Here is a 21,759-nt window from a genome sequence, read left to right on the forward strand (position 1 = left end):
GAAGACTCTAAATTATATAACTACCAGTCCTCATTGAAATAATCCAGTGGATATATAACGGAACAATGCAATATGAACCAAATTCTACTTCAAAACAAGGGAAGTTATGAAAAGGAGAGTTGGAGGAGGAGGAACTGAATGCTTTCTATAAGGTAAATCAGAATATATCATAAACTACAATAATTAAATCATGATAAAATTAGTCTTAGTGGAACAGAATATATTTTTTAAAAATCTAGAATTAGATGCACATAAGGCAATTTAGTAAATGGAAAAGAAGGATTATGATTACAAAGCAAAATAAAGTATATTTAAAAGCCATAGTATTCCATATTTAATCATTCATGTCAATATTAGACACACAGAAATATACAGGCATTACCCCATGTCTTATGTTAAAATAAGATCAGGATGTATAGAAGGCTTTAAGGTAAAACATAGGTATGAAATTTTTATAAAATGTGTGTAGATTTTTTTTAACACTTGAGGTTAAGAAGCCTTTGTAAGTTAACTCCAAATTCAGAAGCTGGATTCCAGTTTTAAATTGTTTCCTGAACAGACTAGCACACCTGTGGCTGCTGAGGACTGGGAGGCAGACCTGCTCAGTCCACCTGAGGGGAAGGTGAAGTGTGGGCTCACTGCAGAGGGGGATGTGGTAATAGCCATTACCCTTAGCTGTGTCCTTTGTCATAGAATAAACTTTAAGGAAATAAACAGACAAACAGAAAAATGTATGGGCAGTCCCAAAAGTTTCATTGCTTAATCATGAGTATTCTTCTAATCTTGAGTGGAAGCTAGTTGCTTAAAAGGAGATCAACTAGGTAAGTAAATGGATGGATTCTCCTTATAAACAGGCTTTACAAATTACTTTCAATACCTTAATGAGCATGGAAAGAATACCAGTAAATCAAGGGAATATTATAATTTTAATGGGAGTGAAGTGGATAGCGATTTCTATGAGTAAATATTCAAGAGTAATTAAATTTTCTAAGGGTTGTAGGATTTAAATAATTTTATGCCTGTTTCTTTGTCCATGACTTCATTTGCTCCTTTTAAAAAGACATATTTATTGATTTAAAATGAGATGTATTACAATTAATGAAGGGAAAAGGCATAGCTATATAGAACAATTTCCACATTAAAAATCAAGGAATATTTTGGCACACAGAAATTTCTAAATGAGTTTTCTCTATAATGAGGAGTTTGATAACGTTTAGGAATATCTATGTGAAATATTTATATTAACATAATATATTGATTTGTATTAAATATAAATATTAATGTTTAACCTAGAAGTTTTCAGAGTGGGAACAATGATTGAATCACTGTGGCAAAAATAGAAAGGGCATGTCTTTTCATGTTGTATCAGTAAGAAGGCACTGTCCAAGATACATGTATTGCTTTTAATTTTTATGGTTCTTGTCTTCAGAGAGAGAAGGAATGGAAGAGTCAGTGCATTCCATCTACAATTTAAGCTATTGATATAGCTTATACTTAAATTATTTCACATACCATTTAAAATATTATGGCTTTGAAGAATATTTTGAATCTATCTTACTACATAATTCAACCTAAAGACCAGATGATAGAAAATAACTTGAGTAAAAATAATTCATGAAGTGAGCTAATAAAGAAAATCAGGGACAGGCAGAAAAAATGAATGATGGTGAACAAAAACGTGAATGTGGGGAATAATGATGCAAGCTGATGCTGTGGGATTAAAGGATGAGCATCCCACCTACCTGTGCCAGCAGAGAGTTCCCCTAGCAACTTCAAGGTATGAGAAACACAGATAGGTTTGTTCCTTTTAAAGTCATCATTACCTCACAAGACACACAGCTATTAATAGCTCTTATTTTTAGGAATGAAGCCAATTATCAGGACTGGAATAATAACAAGTATCTGCCTTGGTGCTGGCTTTCTGGAGAAAATAGTTCTTTCCTGTACATTATTTCCCCCAGGGGTCAAATGTCATTAGCTGCAGAATAGAGCAAAATGGAAACTGACCAATTCCTAGTGATAAGTAGTAATTAAATGGCTCTGAAAACACCTTTTTTTTAAAAAAAATGGACATTAAATGTTTACTAGATTTTTAAAAATTATCAAAATCCCTAATTATATCTGTTTCACATTAATATCAGGCTAATGCTACTATGTTCCCTTACCTGTTCATTCCTCTTATGGTTTTGAGAAATAACAAAGTAGGATTTGAGGATAACAGAAGTGTTTACAATAAAGAGAATATTAAACATTTTCATGTGTAGTTTAATAACTAAAATTATTCTATGTCGAAGGCTTTTTTAAGAAAAAGTGTTGGGGATGAAAAGCAATGTATATTCCTGGGTTAATTATACTTAAAGGGGGTATACACAGTCTTCCAAAACAACTTATTGAAGCATTACAATGGGCTTCCTTGCAGGCTTTCTGTGATTTGTATTTGTACAAGTGTTGTTTGTGATCCCTTCAGTTTACTGCTATGAACTATAATATTCTATTCATGTTTAAATAAAGAAAAGATATTTATATAGGGTGATATTTTATTTTATTTTTTTCTGGAGGCATTAGGTTCCAGAGTTTCAGTCATTTTGAGCCAAGAGAACAGAACTTTTATGATAAACTTACTTGTTATTTCCCAGCATATGAGCTAGAAAAAATAGTTGATAACAAAACAACAAGAGTATGAAGAGTCTGAGAATTAATTGAACTTGTAGTCCAGAACAAGAAGTCTGAATTTCTCCTGCTTAAGACAGATGCCAAGGAATTATGTCTGACCCACAGACTCACAAGCCTAGTTAATCTACACATGTGTGCAACCTGGTTTTCGTTTCTATAAATGGTACCTGCTTTTGTGAGACCTGGAGAGAAAAAAATGTAGCTGCTTCTCCACAGTTTGATCAAATGGCACAAACACCATTTTCCAATGTGCCATCTTTTCCCACTTCGTATGCAAATGTGGCCACCTGGGATCCAAGCAAGGTCCCTGGACAGGGCCTCTGATAAGAACTTGATCAAAGTCAGAAGAGGCAATCTGTTTTCTTTTACCAATAGTTAAGAAATATGAATATTTGTATTCCCATATTAATGTTAAATAAAATTCAATAATTATTTGTAAATGAAGAAAGACATTTTATTATATTCCCACAGCCTTTGATACAAGCTTAGTGAATATCATCTTCTTCATAGATATATTGTCATTTCAGTTCTCCCCATGCCTCAAAGAACCATTAAGTGTAACTTACATCCCATCATTCTCTGTGCACTTGGTGGTGCAGTTCCCGCTTCTCCAGGACTTAATTGATGCATATCATCATTCTTCTGAGTCATCATCATAATGGAGTAGGAAAGGTGGTTTTGTGTCTGAAGCTTGAGTACGCAATTTTTTAATACAACTCTTCATAAATTTAAACATCCGGTACTCCTGTTACTATTTTGTCACAAACCATGTATCAGTGTCACTTCAGGTACACTGTGAAGCAGCAGTCTTGACAGAATTAGATTTCCTTTAGAAATACCTGTAAAGATGTATTCAAACTAAAAAGTTTTTTTTTCTCAGCAAGAGAAACAATAAGAGAGGTAAATAGGGAGCCTACATCCTGGGAACAAATTTTTACTCCTCACATTTCAGATAGAGCCCTAATATCAAGAGTATACAAAGAACTCAAAAAATTAAACAATAAGAAAACAAATAACCCAATCAACAAATGGGCCAAGGACCTGAACAGACACTTCTCAGAGGAGGATATACAATCAATCAACAAATACACAAAAAATGCTCACCATCTCTAGCAATCAGAGAAATGGAAATCAAAACTACTCTAAGATACCATCTCACTCCAAAGAATGTCAGCCACTATGAAGTCAAACAACAATAAGTGCTGGCAAGGATGTGGGGAAAAGGGTACACTTGTACATTGCTGGTGGGACTGCAAATTGGTGCAGCCAATTTGGAAAGCAGTATGGAGATTCCTTGGAAAGCTGGGAATGGAACCGCCATTTGAACCTGCTATTCCTCTTCTCGAACTATACCCAAAAGACCTTAAAAGAGCATACTACAGGGACACAGCTACATCAATGTTCATAGCAGCACAATTCACAATAGCTAGACTGTGGAACCAACCCAGATGCCCTTCAATAGATGAATGGATAAAAAATGTGGCAATTATACCCAATGGAATATTACTAAGCACTAAAAAACAACAAAACCATGGCATTTGCAGGGAAATGGATGGCATTAGAGCAGAAGTGAAGCATAAGTGAATCCCTAAAAAACAAATGCTGAATTTCTTATTTGATATAGGAGGGCAACTCAAAACAGAGCAGGGAAGAAGAGCATGAGAAGAAGATTACCATTAAATAGGGACGAGAGGTGGGAGGGAATGGGAGAGAGAATGGTAATTGCATGGAAGATGGAAAGAGACCCTCATTGTTATGCAAAATTACATATAAGATGGTGTGAGGGGGAAGAAAAAAGAAAGAGAGAGAAATGTGTCACAGTAGATTGGGTAGAGAGAGGTGATGGGAGGGAAGGGGAGGGGGGAATAGGAAGGGTAGCAGAATACAATAGACACTAATATGGCTGTATGTATAAACCAATGTGATACTACAATCTGTACATGTGGAAAAATAAGAATTCATACCGCATTTGAATCAAATGTATGATATGTCAAGATCATTGTAATGTTTTGAGCAACTAATAAAAAATTTAAAAAAAATAGAGAAATACCTGTAAAGGGAGAAAGACTATAGGCAAAAATCACATGAAACGGGAACAGGAGCAGGCAGAGAAGACCTCCATAACAAAATGCCAGCATCTCTCTACTGACAATGCCTTTCATCAAAGAGGCAAAGTGTAAATGATGGCAAGAAAGTGCAGAAGAGGAAAATTTTGGTACAATGTTTGTGGAAATGCACATTAGTACAGCCATTGTGGGAAATGGTATGGAGGTTCCTCAGAAAATTAAAAATAGAACTACCATATATGATACAACAATTCCACTATTGGGTATTGATCAAAAAAAAAGAATTCAACATGTAGAAGAAATGTCTATACTCCCATGTTTATTGTAGCACTATTTAAAATAGCAAAGATGTGGAAACCACCAAAGTGTCCACCAGCAGATGAATGGAAAAAAAAGATTGGTACACATTCACAATGGAATATTATTTAGCCATAAAAAGATAGAAATCCTGTCATTTGAAATAACATGGATTAGCTAAGTCTTCATTATGCTAAATCAATTAAGCCAGGCAAGTAAGACAAGGACAACTCCCCTGTAGAATCTAAAAATGTTGAACCATGGAAGTTGTAACCAGCATGGTGGTTCCCATATGCTGGAAGAGTAGACGAAGGAAGACTGGGAAGACGTTGATCAGTGGGTACCAAGTTGTACAGTGGGGTGACTAGAAAATGATAATAATGTATTCCATATATATTTTTATTTTATTTTTTCTTTTTAGATATACATGACAGTTACTGTATATTTTAAAATGGAGAAAAGATCTTGAGTTCTCATCACACAAAAATGTTTGAGGAGATGGTTGTGTATACCCTGTTTTCAGTATTACACAATGTATTACATGTATCGAAACATCATGTTTCCCCATTAATGTGTGCATTTTTGTATTACACATTTAATTTTTAAATAAATATATAAACAAAAATCAACACTGAAAAAATATATGAAGTACTTCTTTACAAGAACAGGGGAAAGGAAGGCGAATTGCATGGAATAGCCTCAGACTGCAGGGCAGCTCTAGGGAGGTCTTAACCAGGTTGATGGGAGCTCCTGGGCAAAGACTGGAACTTAGAGAAATTCTGAATTGGGTGGAAATTCCCAGGCTCTGGCACACTCATTTTTATCAATCACTGGATTGGAGATTGAACAGTGATGTCCATGTGAGTGCTGCTGGAAAAACTGCAATGGCAACAACTGGATGCTGTCTGCAGCTGCATTCCTTGAAGCAAGGGGTATCTTAAGGTGGGGGTCAAAGGATATTAATTTCCTGAGGGGAAGCACAGTGCTAGCTCTTCCCTTCCTGCTGTAGTATGGGTTAATGCCAGTTGAAGACTTTACTGAGTTTTTCTTGGAGCTCCTACTCTTGGTTTTGTTTAAACAGAGCCCCAACTCTACTTGCTAATATCCCTTTGCCTCTAAAATACCATTTGGTCTATTTTCCATCTGTTTTCACTCTGATTCCTGCACATCATTATGGTTGTCATCTTTTGGGGAAATATACATAATATTATTTATAAGAACTTTCTAATATTTATAGTGAGGTTTTAATAAATCTTTCATTGTTATTTTATTGATTTTAAAATAAATGTCAGCAGAATGCATTACAATTACAATCTACTGAAGGGCATCTAGATTGGTTACACACTTTTAGGTATTGTGAATTGTGCTGCTATAAACATTGATGTGCCTGTGTCCCTGTCATAATGCTGTTTTTAATTCCTTTGGGTATACACCAAGGAGAAAGATAGTTGGGTAAAATGGTGATTCCATTTACAGTATTCCAAGGAATCTGCATATTTCTTTCTTTTTTAAATTTGTTTCAATTAGTTACACATGACAGTACAATGATCTTGACATATACAGTTGAATCAGATGGGATATAATTTCTCATTTTTCTGAGTGTACAGGATGCAGAATTACATTAGTCATGCAGTCACGTATATACCCACAGCAATAATAATGTCTATTTTATTCTGCTGTACTTCCATTCCCCCCTTCCCCTCCCCTCCCCTCCCATCACTTCTCTCTACCCAATCTAATATGACACAATTATTTTTTTCTCCCCTCACATTGTCATATCTGTATTCTGTATAACGAAGGGGGTCTCCTTCCATATTCCCCTTCTCCCTCCTTTTCCCTCCCACCTCTCTCCCCTATCTAGAGGTAATTTTCTTCTCATGCTCTTCCTCCCTACCCCATTTTGAGGCTCCTCCTTTATATCAGAGAAGACATTCAGCATTTGTATTTTGGGGATTGGCTAAATTCATTTAGCATATTCTGCTCTAATGCCATCCATTTCCCTGCAAATGTCATGATTTTATTCTCTTTTATTGAAGAGTAATATTCCATTATGTATAAATGCCACATTTTTTTTTATCCATTCATCCATTGAAGGACATCTAGGTTGGCTCCATAGACTAGCTATTGTGAATTGTGCTGCTATAAACATTGATGTGGCTGTGTCCCTGTAGTATGCCATTTTTAGGTCTTTTGAGTATAGTCTGAGAAGAGGAATAGCTGGGTCAAATGGTGGTTCCATTCCCAGTTTTCCAAGGAATCTCCATACTGCTTTCCAAATTGGCTGCACCAATTTGCAGTCCCACCAGCAATGTATGAGTGTACCTTTTTTCCCACATCCTAACCAACACTTATTGTTGTTTGCCTTCATAATAGCTGCCATTCTGACTGGAGTGAGATGAAATCTTAGAATACTTTAGATTTGCATTTCTCTAATTTCTAGAGATCAGAAAGATTTTTTTATATATTTTAATAGCACAATAATTAAGACCAAGAATCAATAAATGGGATGGATTCCAACTAAAAACATTCTTCTCAGCAAAAGAAATAATCTGTGAGGTGAATAGAGACCCTACATCTTGGGAGCAAATTTTTATCCTCACACATAAGATAGAGCATTAATCTCCAGGGAATATAAAAAACTCAAAAAGCTAAATACACACACAAAAACAAATAACCCAATCAATAAATTGGACAAGGACCTGAACAGACACTTCTCAGAAGAGAATATACAATCAATCAACAAATATATGAAAAAATGATCATTATCTCTAGCAATTAGAGAAATGCAAATTAATCAATTTTTTAAGATGAAAACTATTATTTAATGAATAATAATGCTACTATGACAATGTATAGTGATTTGCAATTTCCCCATTATTCGCAGTAAACTGTTTAAATTACTAACAACAAAAGAACTGTGTATAAATATAGTACATAACATGTTCAAAAGAAAAAAGAAAATGCAAAGAAACAAAATTCTAGACAGACATACTACTGGTTATAATGTATCCCAAGTATTACCCAATAGAACATGTTCTTGGCTTAGAACATCTGAATTCTGATTAATAGTGGTTTTTGATCATTCTTGAGCTGAAGTAGTATTTCCTTTTTCTTTTTAAAGTGTTCTTTCTATGACTTCCCTATGGGGAAGTGGAGCAAAAACAGGAAATCTGAAGCCTGAACTTCCATGAAAATGGAACTTTTATAGTTAAAATGGTAATTCCCTTTCCCCCAACAGGGTTCATTAAAGATCATGATTCATGGGGCCAATTTTGTCAGTGGCTCCCCTTTACAGCTCTATTATATGACTTAAGATTAACATTATGCAACAGAGAATAATACCCCATCATATTTTTGATAAATCTGTTTTGGTTTAGATATTAGATATTCCCCAAAAGCTAATGTGTGAGACAATGCAAGAAAGTTTAGAGGTGAAAGGTTTGGGTTGTGAGAGCCTTAACCTATTAGTGAATTAATCCCCTGATAGAGATTAAATGAATGGTGACTGTAGGCAGATGGGGTGTGGCTGGAGGAGGTGGGTTATTTTTTAATTTTTTTATTATTTTTTAAATTTTTATTATTAGTTGTTCAAAACATTGCATAGCTCTTGACATATCATATTTCATACATTTGATCCAAGTGGATTATGAATGCAAATTAATCAATTTTTAATGTAACCCTTTCCACTCACTTTTTAAAGAGCTTTGGAAGTCATAATTTACAAATAATAAACCAGAGATATTTGAAGTGAAATGTGAATAAAGAAAAAAAATAAAGAAAGGAAGGTCAAAAACTTTACTCATCAAAAGCAAAATACATACAGTTATCAAAAATGAATATTGTGAAAAATGTACATTAAAACATCTTCCTCCTAAACAGTTTTTCCAATTCTTGAATGAATCTGTCCCTTCTGCCAGAAAGACTTGTTTTTAAATGCCCAGCTCTAAAATATATCTTAGGCTTTATATTTTTCTTCAGAGTGAATCCAGAGCAATAATTATTTTACATATTTCAAATGAAAATATACATTTCTTGCACATAAATATATTACTAAATGGATATGTAGATAAATAATTATTTGATCCAAAGTCTACTGCAAATAGAGGAAAAACTGTTCATCAAGTCATTTGAGAGAGGGGGTTTAACTACCAAAAGTGACCCCATACACTGAATGCACATTTATATTATTATATACTGTATAGCCTCACACATTTTTAAATTGGTTGTTCAAAACATTACAATGCTCTTGACATATCATATTTCATACATTTGATTCAAGTGGGTTATGAACTCCCATTTTTACCACATGTACAGATGGCAGAATCACATTGGTTACACATCCACGTTTATACATACTGCCATACTAGTGTCTGTTGTACTTTGCTGCCTTTCCTATCCCGTTCCTAACCCCCTCCACTACCCTACCCTCCCATCATCTCTCTCTACCCCATCTACTGTAATTCATTTCTCTCTCTTGTTTTTTCCCCCTTCCCCCTCACATCCTCTTATATGTAATTTTGTATAACAATGAGGGTCTCCTTCCATTTCCATGCAATTCCCCTTCTCTCTCCCATTCCCTCCAACCTCTCATCCCTGTTTAATGGTAATCTTCTTCTCATGCTCTTCTTCCCTGCTCTGTTTTGAATTGCCCTCCTTATATCAAAGAAGAAATTCAGCATTTGTTTTTCAGGGATTCACTTATGCTTCACTTAGCATAATCTGTTCTAATGCCATCCATTTCCCTGCAAATGCCATGATTTTGTTGTTTTTTAGTGCTTAGTAATATTCCATTGTGTATAAATGCCACATTTTTTTATCCATTCATCTATTGAAAGGCATCTAGGTTGGTTCCACAGTCTAGCTGTTGTGAATTGTGCTGCTATGAACATCCATGTAGCTGTATCCCTATAGTACGCTCTTTTTAGGTCTTTGGGGAATAGTCCGAGAAGGGGAATAGCTGGTTCAAATGGTGGTTCCATTCCCAGCTTTCCAAGGAATCTCCATACTGCTTTCCACATTGGCTGCACCAATTTGCAGTCCCAACAGCAATGTACAAGTGTACCCTTTTCCCCACATCCTCACCAGCACTTGTAAGTGTATTTCTTCAAAAACACATATTCCTTGGCCTGAGTAATTCCAACCATTGTCATACATTGACTGGTTCTGGACTCTCAGTGGTAAGAAAAATATCATTTAGAGACTAGTTGAAATAATAGTTATGTGGTAGTCCTTCATGGAATATAATAAAATTGCAAGCTCATTTGTTTTTGAATGATTCAACTTTATAATTTCACTTGTCTTCACTGAAATATTTATAGTTATAAGTCAGAGAGCACTAAGTGCATTTTTCATTTTTTTCCTTTTTCTTCTCTCCCTGACTCCCTCCTTTTCTTCTTCCTTCCATGTCTCCTTTCCTAGCTCACCTGCTTATTCCCTTATTCTTTTCTCACTTTGTCTCTTTAACTTCTTCCATCTCAATTTCAATAACTTTTCACTTACTATTTTTAGGCAATAAACTGGAAAATTAAAAACTAGCAATTTGCAGATATTATATGCCAGCTCTCTATTAGACACATTTTCAGAACGCTATTTTAATAATAGCAACATTTATTGCCATTTGGCAGATGTGAAAACTTGATTTTTCCTAACATTCAGTTAGAATAAGGCAAATGTATAATACAAATTGAAGTCTGTCTAATGCCAAACCTCCAATAAAAACTCCATGCTGGACATAGCTTCAGATAGGAATTATAATTTTGAGAAGACTAAGAATTAATAATATTTGTGAAATAAGACATTGTTCTATGATAGATAATAAAATACAAATAAATTTAAATTGCCAATAATTAGGGAGGACACATGTTTATGTTAAAATAATTTCAATTTCATCACTTGTTTGAGCTTGACCATACTTTATCCTACTAATTATAATGTATCTTTGTATGCAGCTTTTTACACTTTGAGCACGTGATAGAAAAGACAGAATCCAAAAATAATTATAAAATATTAGGGTGAATTAAATCTCTTGTAAAATCTACCATCCCAAGCCTGGGAGTTCATAAAAGTACAGAATGACTTTTTATTTTGTGACTTTGTGAAATTGCTGTAAAAAGTCCAGAAGCCTCAGGAATCAGTAGGAAGAAAAAAACCTGTAATAGTTCTAGGTAGCACATCATCTAAAGAGCAGATTCAACTATGGAAAACACTCAAAACCCAAAAAACATTCTAAAATTAGTGGATGAAATGCAGTAGAAGTTTAAAAACAGATTTGCTTACTATACTGGTTTCACCCATGACACCAGAACCTCACTGAATGACAAGGCTTACCCGACATTCTACCTTAATCTCAAGCCAACTCCAGTTTTCTTTCTGAGGTGACCCATGTTGGTGACAGTGTGTGCACCTCACCATGGTGTATAAACAATGTGATGAGTAGACTCCAGCTGGTAATCTTCCAGGGCTGATTTTAAATCAGGCCAGGTGTGTGGAGAGACTTTTGCTTTCATGCCCCCTTGGGGATCCATAGCTTCCAGTCTCCCTTGATTTGAAGACATCATGTGATAGTGCACCCTTTCAATGCTGGGTGCAAGTTAGACCAAGTTACAATATAATAAAAAAAGTTTAAATAAAAGGTAAATTATTCTGTCCAGGATATGAAGAAATTGTACATTGTTGGTTGCCCCAAGAAATGGTACAACAGCTATGAAAACCAGTACAGAAATTCCCCAAAACATTAAAAGTACAATTCTCCTAAGACCCAGAAAGCTGTTGTCCTCACTTATCTACAATTTCACTTTCCATGACTCAGTTACCCACTATAAACTCTGGTCTAAATGAAAGGTGAGTACAGCACAGTGGACACTTTGAAGGGAGAGGAGAGTGTACAAACTCAATTCTACAGTGCACTGTGACAATTGTTCTTTTCATTAGTTATTCTTTCTACTCCCATTGTGTAAATTAAACTTTTTGTAGGTGAGTATGTACAGGAAAAAGCATTCATGTGAGGGTTTGTTGGTTTCAGTCACTTGCTGTGGATTATGGAACGCATTCTTCCTGGAAAGGGGGACTACTGAACACATGTTCATCAGTGGAGATTTCTTCCCTGGTTTTCTCATTGGCATTCTTTATTTTCAGTTAATTTCATGTGAAATGTGTGATTATTACCTCCCATTTGCATTTTTTTCTGTCCCAGAAACCTCCTCGTTCTTTACTTATATCCTTCTCTCCCTATTGTTTCTTTACTCCTTTCATTTATTTTCTCAGATTTTTACATGAACAGGTGAAAATTGGTTGGACATAAATAATGGATGCTCTACCATCCATTATTATTAGTTGAGTCCTAGGGTCCAAAGTCATCTCAGTCAGAGAACCTAAAGAATCAATGCTTTTTCCCAAGTTGTCATGATTGAGAACTTTCCTGGTACTGCCTCCTTCAATCACTAGACCCGTGGACTCATTCACAGCATAATCAAGGCTACATGCTTGTGCATGTCCCATGGCTATGAAGTGAAGGGGCTCTGAGAGGCAGCATCTCCTCAAGAAAATTGGTTCTGTAAACCTTGAAGAAGTAGTATGTCATTTGTGATGCAACAAAGCAATTATTTTCAGTGTGTAAATGTATTGTATTTGATGGTTTAATACTTTTCATTTTAGTGATGATATAATTTACATGAAAATCACATGAAAAGTTTTAAGTTTACAACTATACACTTACATTTGGAAAACCATCACACATTCAAATATACAACAGTCTCATGTATAGAAGAAGTCATGGATGAAATAAAAAAATATTGAGAGGTAAATAAGAATACAAATACAATATATCAAGATCTCTGGGACACTATAAAGGCAGTGCTAAGAGGAAAGTTCACTGTATTGATCTCATTCATTAGAATTCAATAGAAAGTCAATGAATAAATGACCTAATATTACATATCAAAGTCCTAACAAAAGAAGAACAAATCAAAACCAAAAGCAGTAGAAGAAAGGAAATAATTAAAATCACATCTGAAATTAATGAACTTGAAACAAAACAAACAATTAAAACACTGACAAAACAAAAAATTGACTCTCTGAAAAAAATTTTTAAAAAATTGATAAACCCTTAGCCATGCTAACTAAGAGAAACAAAGTGAAAACTCAAAAATTAGTAAAATTTGTGATAAAACAGAAATATCAAATGTACACTACTGAAATACAGAAGAAAATAAAAAATTATTGTGAATATTTATACTCCAATAAAATAGAAAATCTTGAGTACATCAACAAATTTCTATAGACACATGAACCACCCAATCTGAAGCAAAAGGGTATGTGCAATTTAAATGCATCAGTTTTAAATAATTAAATGGATGATGCCATCAAAAGCCTACCAACCAAGAAAAGGCCAGGACCAGACAGATTCTCACTCAAGTTCTACCTTCAAAGAAGAACTAACACCGATACTACTCAATGCATTCATGTGGAGAGACTTTTGCTTTCATGCCCCCTTGGGGATCCTTAGCTTCCAGTCTCCCTTCCAGTCTATATATATATAAATAAAAGGTGGGAACCATTTGGAACTCCTTCCATGAGACTGCTATCACCCTGACACCAAAACCAGACAAAGACAATTTAAGGAAAGAAAACTATGGCCCATATCCTGATGAACACACATGCAAAAATTCTCAATAAACTCTGGCAAATCACATACAAAAACATATTAAAGAGATAGTGCATCACAATCAAGGGGGCTTCATTCTAGAAATGTAAGGTTGTTTCTACATACAGAAATCAAAAACATAATCCATCATGTCAACAGACATAAATAAAAAGAATTATGATTACCCCAAAAGGTGCAGAAAAGGTATTTGACAAAATACAGCACCCCTTCATGTTCAAAATACTAGAAAAAAGTAGGCAAACTAAGATCATACCTCAGCATTGTAAAAGCTATATATGCTAAAACCAAGACCACAATAATTCTAAATGGAGAAAAATTGAAGCCATTCACTCGAAAAACCAGAACAAGACAAGCATACCATCTTTCACCACTTTTATTCAACATTATCCTTGAAACTCTAGCCAAAGAAATTAGACAAAAGAAAAAAAAATAAAGGGATATGAATAAGGAACAAAAACTATCACTATTTGCTGATGACATGATTGTAAAATTTAGAAGATCCAAACAAGTCCACCAAAAAATTCTAGAACTAATAAATGAATTCAGCAAAGTAGTAAGACATAAGATCAATACCATCAGTCAAACACATTTCTATACATCAGTGATGAATCCATTGAAAGAGAAATGAGAAAAACCACCTTATTCACAATAGCCTCAAAATAAATAAATAAATACATAAATAACTTTAAGTTGATCTAAGAAAACAGGTGAAAGACTTATACAGTAAAAATTACTGAACACTACAACAAGAAATTGAACAAGACCTTAGAAGATAAAATGATCTCCCATGCTCTTAAATAGGCAGAATTAATACTATCAAAATGGCCTTACTAACCAAAGCGCTATATAGACTCAATGTGATTCCAATTAAAATACCAATGATATTCTTCAGAGAGCTAGAAAAGGTAGTCATTAAATTCATTTGGAAAAACAAGACCCAAAAGAGCCAATGCAATCCTTAGTAAGAAGAGTGAAGCAGTTAGCATCACAATACCAGACATTAAACTATACTACAGATGATAGTGGTGGTACATGCCTGTAATAACAGTGGCTCTGGAAGCTGAGGCAGGAGGCTCATGAGATCAAAGCCAGCCATCCTCAGTGAAAGTGAAATGCTAAGCAACTCAGTGAGACCCTGTCTCTAAATAAAACACAAAATAGGACTGGGGATTTGCTCGGTGCCCCTGAGTGCCCCTGAGTTCAATTTCTGGTACACAATTCCTCTGGTACACCCCCACAAGAAAAAAATTAAACTGATCTACAGGCCAGAGTAATGAAAACAGCATAGTATTAGCACCAAAACAGACATGTAGATTCCTGGTACAGAATATAATACACAGAAACAAACCCACATAAATACAGTTTCTCATACTAGACAAAGGTGCCAAAAACATTCAGAGGAGAAAAGAGCCTCTTCAACAACTGGTGCTGTGAAAACTGAAAATCCATATACAGCAAAATGAAATTAAGCCCCTATCTCTCGCCCTACACAAAAATTCAACTCAACGTGGATCAAAGGCTTAAGCACTAGAACAGAGACACTGTGCCTAATAGAAGAAAAAGCAGGCCCAAATCTTCATCATGTTGGCTTAGAATCTGACCTCCTTAACAAGACTCTTTAAGCACAAGAAACAAAATCAAGAATCAATAAATGGGATGTATTCAAATTAAACAGCTTCTTCTCAGCAAAGGAACCATTCAATAACATGAAGAGAGAGCTTACAGGATGAGAGAAAATATTTACCACAGGCACCTCAGATACAGCATTAATCTCCAGGACATATAAAGAACTCAAAAAATCTTAACACCAAAAAATCAAATAACCCCATCAATAAATGCGCTAAGAAACTGAGCAGACACTTCACAGAAGAAGAAATGTAATGGATCAAGAAATATATGAAAGTGAAAGTGAGGTACTAAGCAACTCAAAGCAACTCAGTGCGACCCTGTCTCTAAATAAAATAAAAAATATGAAAAATGTACAATATCTTTAGCAATTACAATAATGCAAATCCAACATCTCTAAGATTCTTCTCTTTCCAGTAAAATGCAGTTATCAAGAATACAAGGAACAATAAGTGTTGGCAAGAATGTGTGGGAAAATGTACACTCAGACACTGTTGTTGGGCCTGCAAATTGGTGCAACCACTGTGGAAAGAAGTATGGAGATGCCTCAGGCAAGATCAGGCGCGTTCAGGGTGCTATGGCCATAGAGATGGAGATACCTCAGAAAACTTGGAATAGAACCACCATTCGACACAGGTATCCCACTACTTACTTTATACCCAAAGGACTTAAAATCAGCATACTACAGTGACACACCCACAACAATGTTTATAGCAGCTCAATTCACAATAGTTCAATAATGGACCTAACACAGATGACCTTCAACAGATGAATGGATAAAGAAAATGTGGTATATATACACATGGAATATCACTCAGCCTTAAACAAGAATAAAATTATGGCATTTTCAGGTAAATGGATGAAGGTAGAGAATATCATGCTAAGCAAAATAAGCCAATCCCAAAGAACCAAAAGCTGAATGTTTTGTCTGATATGTGCATGCTAATTCACAATGGGAAGGGGGGTTGCTATGGAAGAATAGATGTACTTTGTATCAGGCAGAAGAGAGTGAAGGGAAGGGAGGGATATGGGGGTAAAAAATATAGTAAAATGAATCAGACATTACTACCATATGTACATATATTATAACATGACCAGTATGATTCTACATCATGTACAACCAGAAGAATGAGAAGTTATATTCCATTCATGTATGACATGTCAAAAAGCTTTCTACTACCATGTATAACTAATTAGAACAAATTTTTAAATACATTAAAAAAACAAATATACAATAGTCCCATTAAATCTCAGATATTCCTGAGGTACGTCATTGTTAACCAAGCCCCACATCCCAACTCAGGCAACCAGAACTCTGATCTTTTTTCCTATTATTTTTGCCTTTTTGTTTTAGTTTTGAAATTCACTCTGATTGTATCTACATAAGGTTGTCAGCATGATATTTTGATATCCGTATTGGTAGCAAAATGTTTTCTATGTTCAAACTAATTATTATTATCCATCATTGCACATAAAAACTCCGTGGGTGTTTATGCGTGTGTGTTTGCGTGTTGGGAGCATTTAAATATTCCCAGCAAATTTTCAGCATACAATACCAAATTATAAACTATGTTGTTCGTGGCTTTTGTTGATTTATTAATTCTAACATTACTTTTAAAAATTTGACCTAATTGTACCTATTTCCTTTTCAACTCTATTTTGGCAATCCCATTTCTCCTCTGTTCCCATATGTTGAATTTTTGTGGGGGAGGGTGCTGGGGATTGAACCTAGGGCCTTGTGCATGCATGGCAAAAACTCTATCAACTGAACTATATACCCAGCCTTATGTTGAACTTTTTTGGTAAGATTTACACATAAAAAAATCATACATCAGTTTTCTTTCTAATTCAGGTTTATTTCCTATAGCATAATGACCTCCAGTGTCATCAATGTTGTCACAATTATGTCGTTTTTACATGCTGAATTTTTAATTTCCTTTATTTGCATATTTACACATTATACATTCATTTAACTTTTGATAATAATTCATGGGTATAGTTTGAAATAGGGTCTCCTTAATTTGCCCAGGCTGGCTTGTTCCTTGGGATCCTCATATCTCAATAACCCAAGTACCTGGGATTACAATGTGCTCCACTGTGCCCAGCAATCATGCTATAATTTTAAAACAGAAATGATAAACTATTCAAAGAAACTTGGTAATTACTATATGATCTAGGTCAAATATATACACTGTATGGCTCAGGAAATGTAACTCAGAACCATAATAAAAAAATAAAAACACTTTACAATTGTTAGGATGGCTACATTATTTTTCTTTTAAAAAAAGGAGAGAGATAAAACAATTTAAGTTTGCAGTTACTTAGAAAATATGGGACATAGAGGAGACGATATTATAACTTTCTTATGGTAAAGTGATCACAAGGTAAATCATGCAACCTTGTTTATACACATTGCTAAAGAAAACCATATTACATTGGACATATTTCTGATGTTAGCAGAAAGCAGGGAGTAAATTCTGTAGAGGAGGAGTAGGCATAATCCTACTATAGATAGGAGCAGGTCAGCAAGGTACATGCCAATATCATTTGAGCACATTAAGTACCAGATGCCTAAGGAGAGGAGTCCATCACACAGGTAAAATGAGTTCCTGAGCTCTCAACAACGGACTAGTCAGGAGAATCTGTCAGAATGATGCTGATTAATCAGTCTTTCAGTTGCTAATTTTATATCTTTGTTTCTTAATGTATATATGATAGGATTCAAGGCAGGGGTGATAGCAAAGTCAACTATAAACATGTATTTATCAACTGATGATTCTGGGAAAGGCCACATATAGATAAATATACACGGAGTGAAATAGAGAACCACCACAGTGATGTGAGCTGACAATGTGCCAAGAGCCTTGGACAAGTCCCCAGAGGAACTTTTCCAGACAGTGACCAAAATGAAGACATAGGAAAGGAGGAGCAGCAAGAAGGTGATCAGGCTCATGAATCCACTGTTGGCAGTTCCAAGAAACTCAAACATGGCTGAATCTGAGCATGCAAGTTGTATGACCCTGGGGAAGTCACAGTAAAAGCTGTCTATGGTATTAGGACCACAAAAAGGCAAGTTTACAATCAGAGAAAATTGAGAAATAGAATGGATCGTTCCAGTTACCCAGCTAATGACTACAAATAAAATGCATTTTTTCGGGCTCATAATGCTCAAGTAGTGGAGAGGCTTACAGATGGCTGCATACCTGTCAAATGCCATGGCTATGAGCAGCACCATTTCTATTCCTCCCATGATGTGGACAAAGCATACCTGTGCCATACAGCTTTGGAAAGAAATTACTTTCTTCTCCTTTAGCAGGTCTGTGACCATCCTGGGAACTGTAGTAGAGGAAAGTCCCACATCATTGAGGGACAGGTTGGCCAGCAGGAAGTACATAGGAGAATGTAAGTGAGAATCAGTGATTACCAAAAAGACGATGAAGAGATTTCCCAGTATGATCCCTAAGTACAGCAATGAGAATGTCAGCTTGAGAAAAACTTTAATTTCCCATGAACCAGAGAGTCCCAGCAACACAAACTCAGAGACCACAGAATCATTCATTCCATCCATTGACTTGGGCAGGAAAGTTGTTTCCAAACATCTGTGGATAAAAAGTGAGGAAGAGTCAGATTCAGTGGTATAAAGTGTGCTCCTCATAAGTCCTGCTAGTCTATTCTATGGTTTATAGAAATGAGAGTTAGAAATGATCGAACCTGATAGAAAACAAATGAAATAGAAAATTTATAGGAATATACCATATAACAAATGAAAGAGCTTCATATATATCAGATGAACACAGATGGATTGCTCTTCTTTTTGTTTCATGAACAAGCTTTCTGTTTTGATTTGTTTTCCTCTAAAGCATTACTATGGGTTTTATGCCACTACTTTGAAAGTGTTCTCTCATGTTCTCAGGTGCCAATATTTTCAGCTACTATCACATTAATTATTTTGTGCTAATTCAAAAAAATATATTTAGCTGAATTTCTTACTTCACTGTTCAATGTTTTTAGGCCACAACTGTTTAGTTCATTTTGCTTTTGTATATGTGTTGTTTTATTTGAACAACTCACCATGGAGGCCAGGTGCATAGATCAAATGATTCAGAATATGTAACCCATGACTAATCAAAATGAATACAGGACTTACACAAAGCATTATTCTCTACCTATGAGAATGTAAAATATCATGATTAAATTGTGCTAATTTCAATAGACAGCATTTACTAAATGCTCTTTCATGTAAAACACTAGATTTGCATATTATCAGATTTAAACTTCACAAAATTCCTCTAGTACTTGGTTAGACCCATTTGAAAAATGAAAAACTGAGTTTCAGAGAGATGAATTGACAGAATCAGGACTTGCATCAAGACTTCAGCAGATGGTAATCGTGCACCTAACCATGGAAGTCTGTTTTCAAGGCCAGTGCCTTCAAGTAGATATAACGTATCTTTTCAAAACATCTGTTAATTAAATGTCATTTCACTTTACTTTCGTTAAACTATGAATGTAGTAACTTCTTTAACAAAATCCATCCTATAATTTTGTATCCCCTTCTAATATTTCCTTTTCACTCCAATGTTAGGGCTAATCTTCACTTTCCTTCACTCAATTGAAATATTCTGGATCTACAGATTTCTATTTTAAGGAAAGAATTTCTAATACTTAATATTCTATGCAATATGATTTTAAATCTTATTTTGCATGATATTCTGAAAAGATTTCACACATTCTGTCATGAGAGAACTTTCAATTTTTCAGTAGAGGGCCAAAATCTACCAATTTTAGACAAAATGCTTCTGCTGCAGATCAAGATAACAGTGCATTAGTTTTCAAAATCTATTGTTCTAATTCCATTTTCCTCAATCTTGTGTTTGTCTAATATGGGGTCTGGGACCCAGGACAGTTGGATGAGATAAAAACAATATGTCCTCTGGAGGGCTTTCCTGAAGTGAAAGAATACACATTATTGTACAAAAGGGGTATTTTTCCTGTATTTATTGTTAATGTAAGATGAAGGAACCAATAAACTCTAAAATACAAAAATGAAATTAATAGTAAGAAATAAAAAGACCCTGGGACCAAAAAGGCATATTGTATGACATGTCAAAAGAACAAAACAGTGTCTCCAGATTATGTAATGTAAAGAAATATATAATTTGTTTGTTCCACTATGAATCTAGTTTTCTGTTAATTGCAGGTGAATGCAATCCTAATATTTCTATGATGTTTCTCTCCTAATTGTTCTTTACAATTCCACTTCTCTATAACATGTCTATATGAGACTCTGATTATTTGTCCCCTGCTTATCCTTTTTTTAGCTTTTTAATTTTTTTATTTGTTGTAATTACTTATACATCATTAATTATGTGTAAATGAAGTATAACTTCTCATTCTTCTGGTTGTACATGATGTAGAGTGAAATGGTATATACACTTGGGATAATAATGTCCAATTTATTTTACTATATTTTCCTACCCTCCACTACATTCTGTTTCTTTGCTCCCCTCTGCATAAACCAAAGTACTCTATTTTTTTCTAGCCCCTCTCCCCTTCATTGGCATTTAGGATCTATATACCAGAGAAAACATTTGGCCTCCACTTCTTTGGGATTGACTTATTTCCTTTAGCATGATATTCTCCACCTTTATCCATTTGCCTGCAAATGTCGGCATTTCATAATATGCCATGTGTATATATACCACATTTTCCATATCCATTCATCTATTGAAGGACACTTAATTAGTTCCATATTTTAACCTTGTGAATTGAGCTGCTATAAACATTGATGTGGCTGTGTCACTGTAATATGCTGATTTTAAGTCCTTTGGGTATAAACTGAGGAAAGGCATAGCTAGGTCAAAGGGAATTTCCATTCCAAGGTTTCTGAGGTATCTCCATACTGCTTTTCATAGTAGTTGCACAAATTTGCAACCACACCAGCTATGTATGAGTGTTCCTTTTCCACACATTCTTAACAACATATATTGTTGCTTCTATTCTTGATGACTGCCATTCTTATGGAGTGACATGAAATCTTACTTTTAATTTCCCTGCTCATATTTTTAATAATTGACATAACTCACTTGAGTTTTGACTCAAGTGTCTCTTCCAAAATTCAATGTTGGATTGCTCTTTAGTTAGTACCTACATACACTTTAGTTAGATATTGACTAACTAAATACATATTGACTTCTAAGTCTAACTTTATACTTGAACCCCAGAATCATAAGTCCAATACTGTTTGTGGTATAAATAAATGGGAGATCCACCTCCACCTTCAAGTTAACTGGCTAAAACTGAACTCCTGGTCTTATCTACCCTATATCCAGCTCCAGTCTTCATGTCATCTCTAATCAAATCTAACTTACTTCAATGCCTTAATAAATGTTGTTAGCATTCTACCAGAAATCCAACACAGGCATATGTGTGGAA

General features: G+C 34.8%; 1 protein-coding gene across 1 annotated transcript; it reads right to left on the bottom strand.

Annotated features, from left to right (window-relative positions):
- Positions 1-17,956: 17,956 nt before the first annotated feature.
- LOC114084775 (olfactory receptor 4F21-like) lies at positions 17,957-18,892 on the bottom strand. The gene has a single exon (XM_027925795.2). The coding sequence runs from the start codon at positions 18,890-18,892 to the stop codon at positions 17,957-17,959; it is 936 nt and encodes a 311-aa protein (XP_027781596.2).
- Positions 18,893-21,759: the final 2,867 nt, after the last annotated feature.

This window comes from Marmota flaviventris, chromosome 2 (genome assembly GCF_047511675.1).
Source record: "Marmota flaviventris isolate mMarFla1 chromosome 2, mMarFla1.hap1, whole genome shotgun sequence".
Lineage (NCBI taxonomy): Eukaryota > Metazoa > Chordata > Mammalia > Rodentia > Sciuridae > Marmota > Marmota flaviventris.

Bases quoted from the DNA above. Each gene is read 5' to 3' on its own strand.
- LOC114084775 (XM_027925795.2), bottom strand. From the start codon at position 18,892: ATGGATGGAATGAATGATTCTGTGGTCTCTGAGTTTGTGTTGCTGGGA.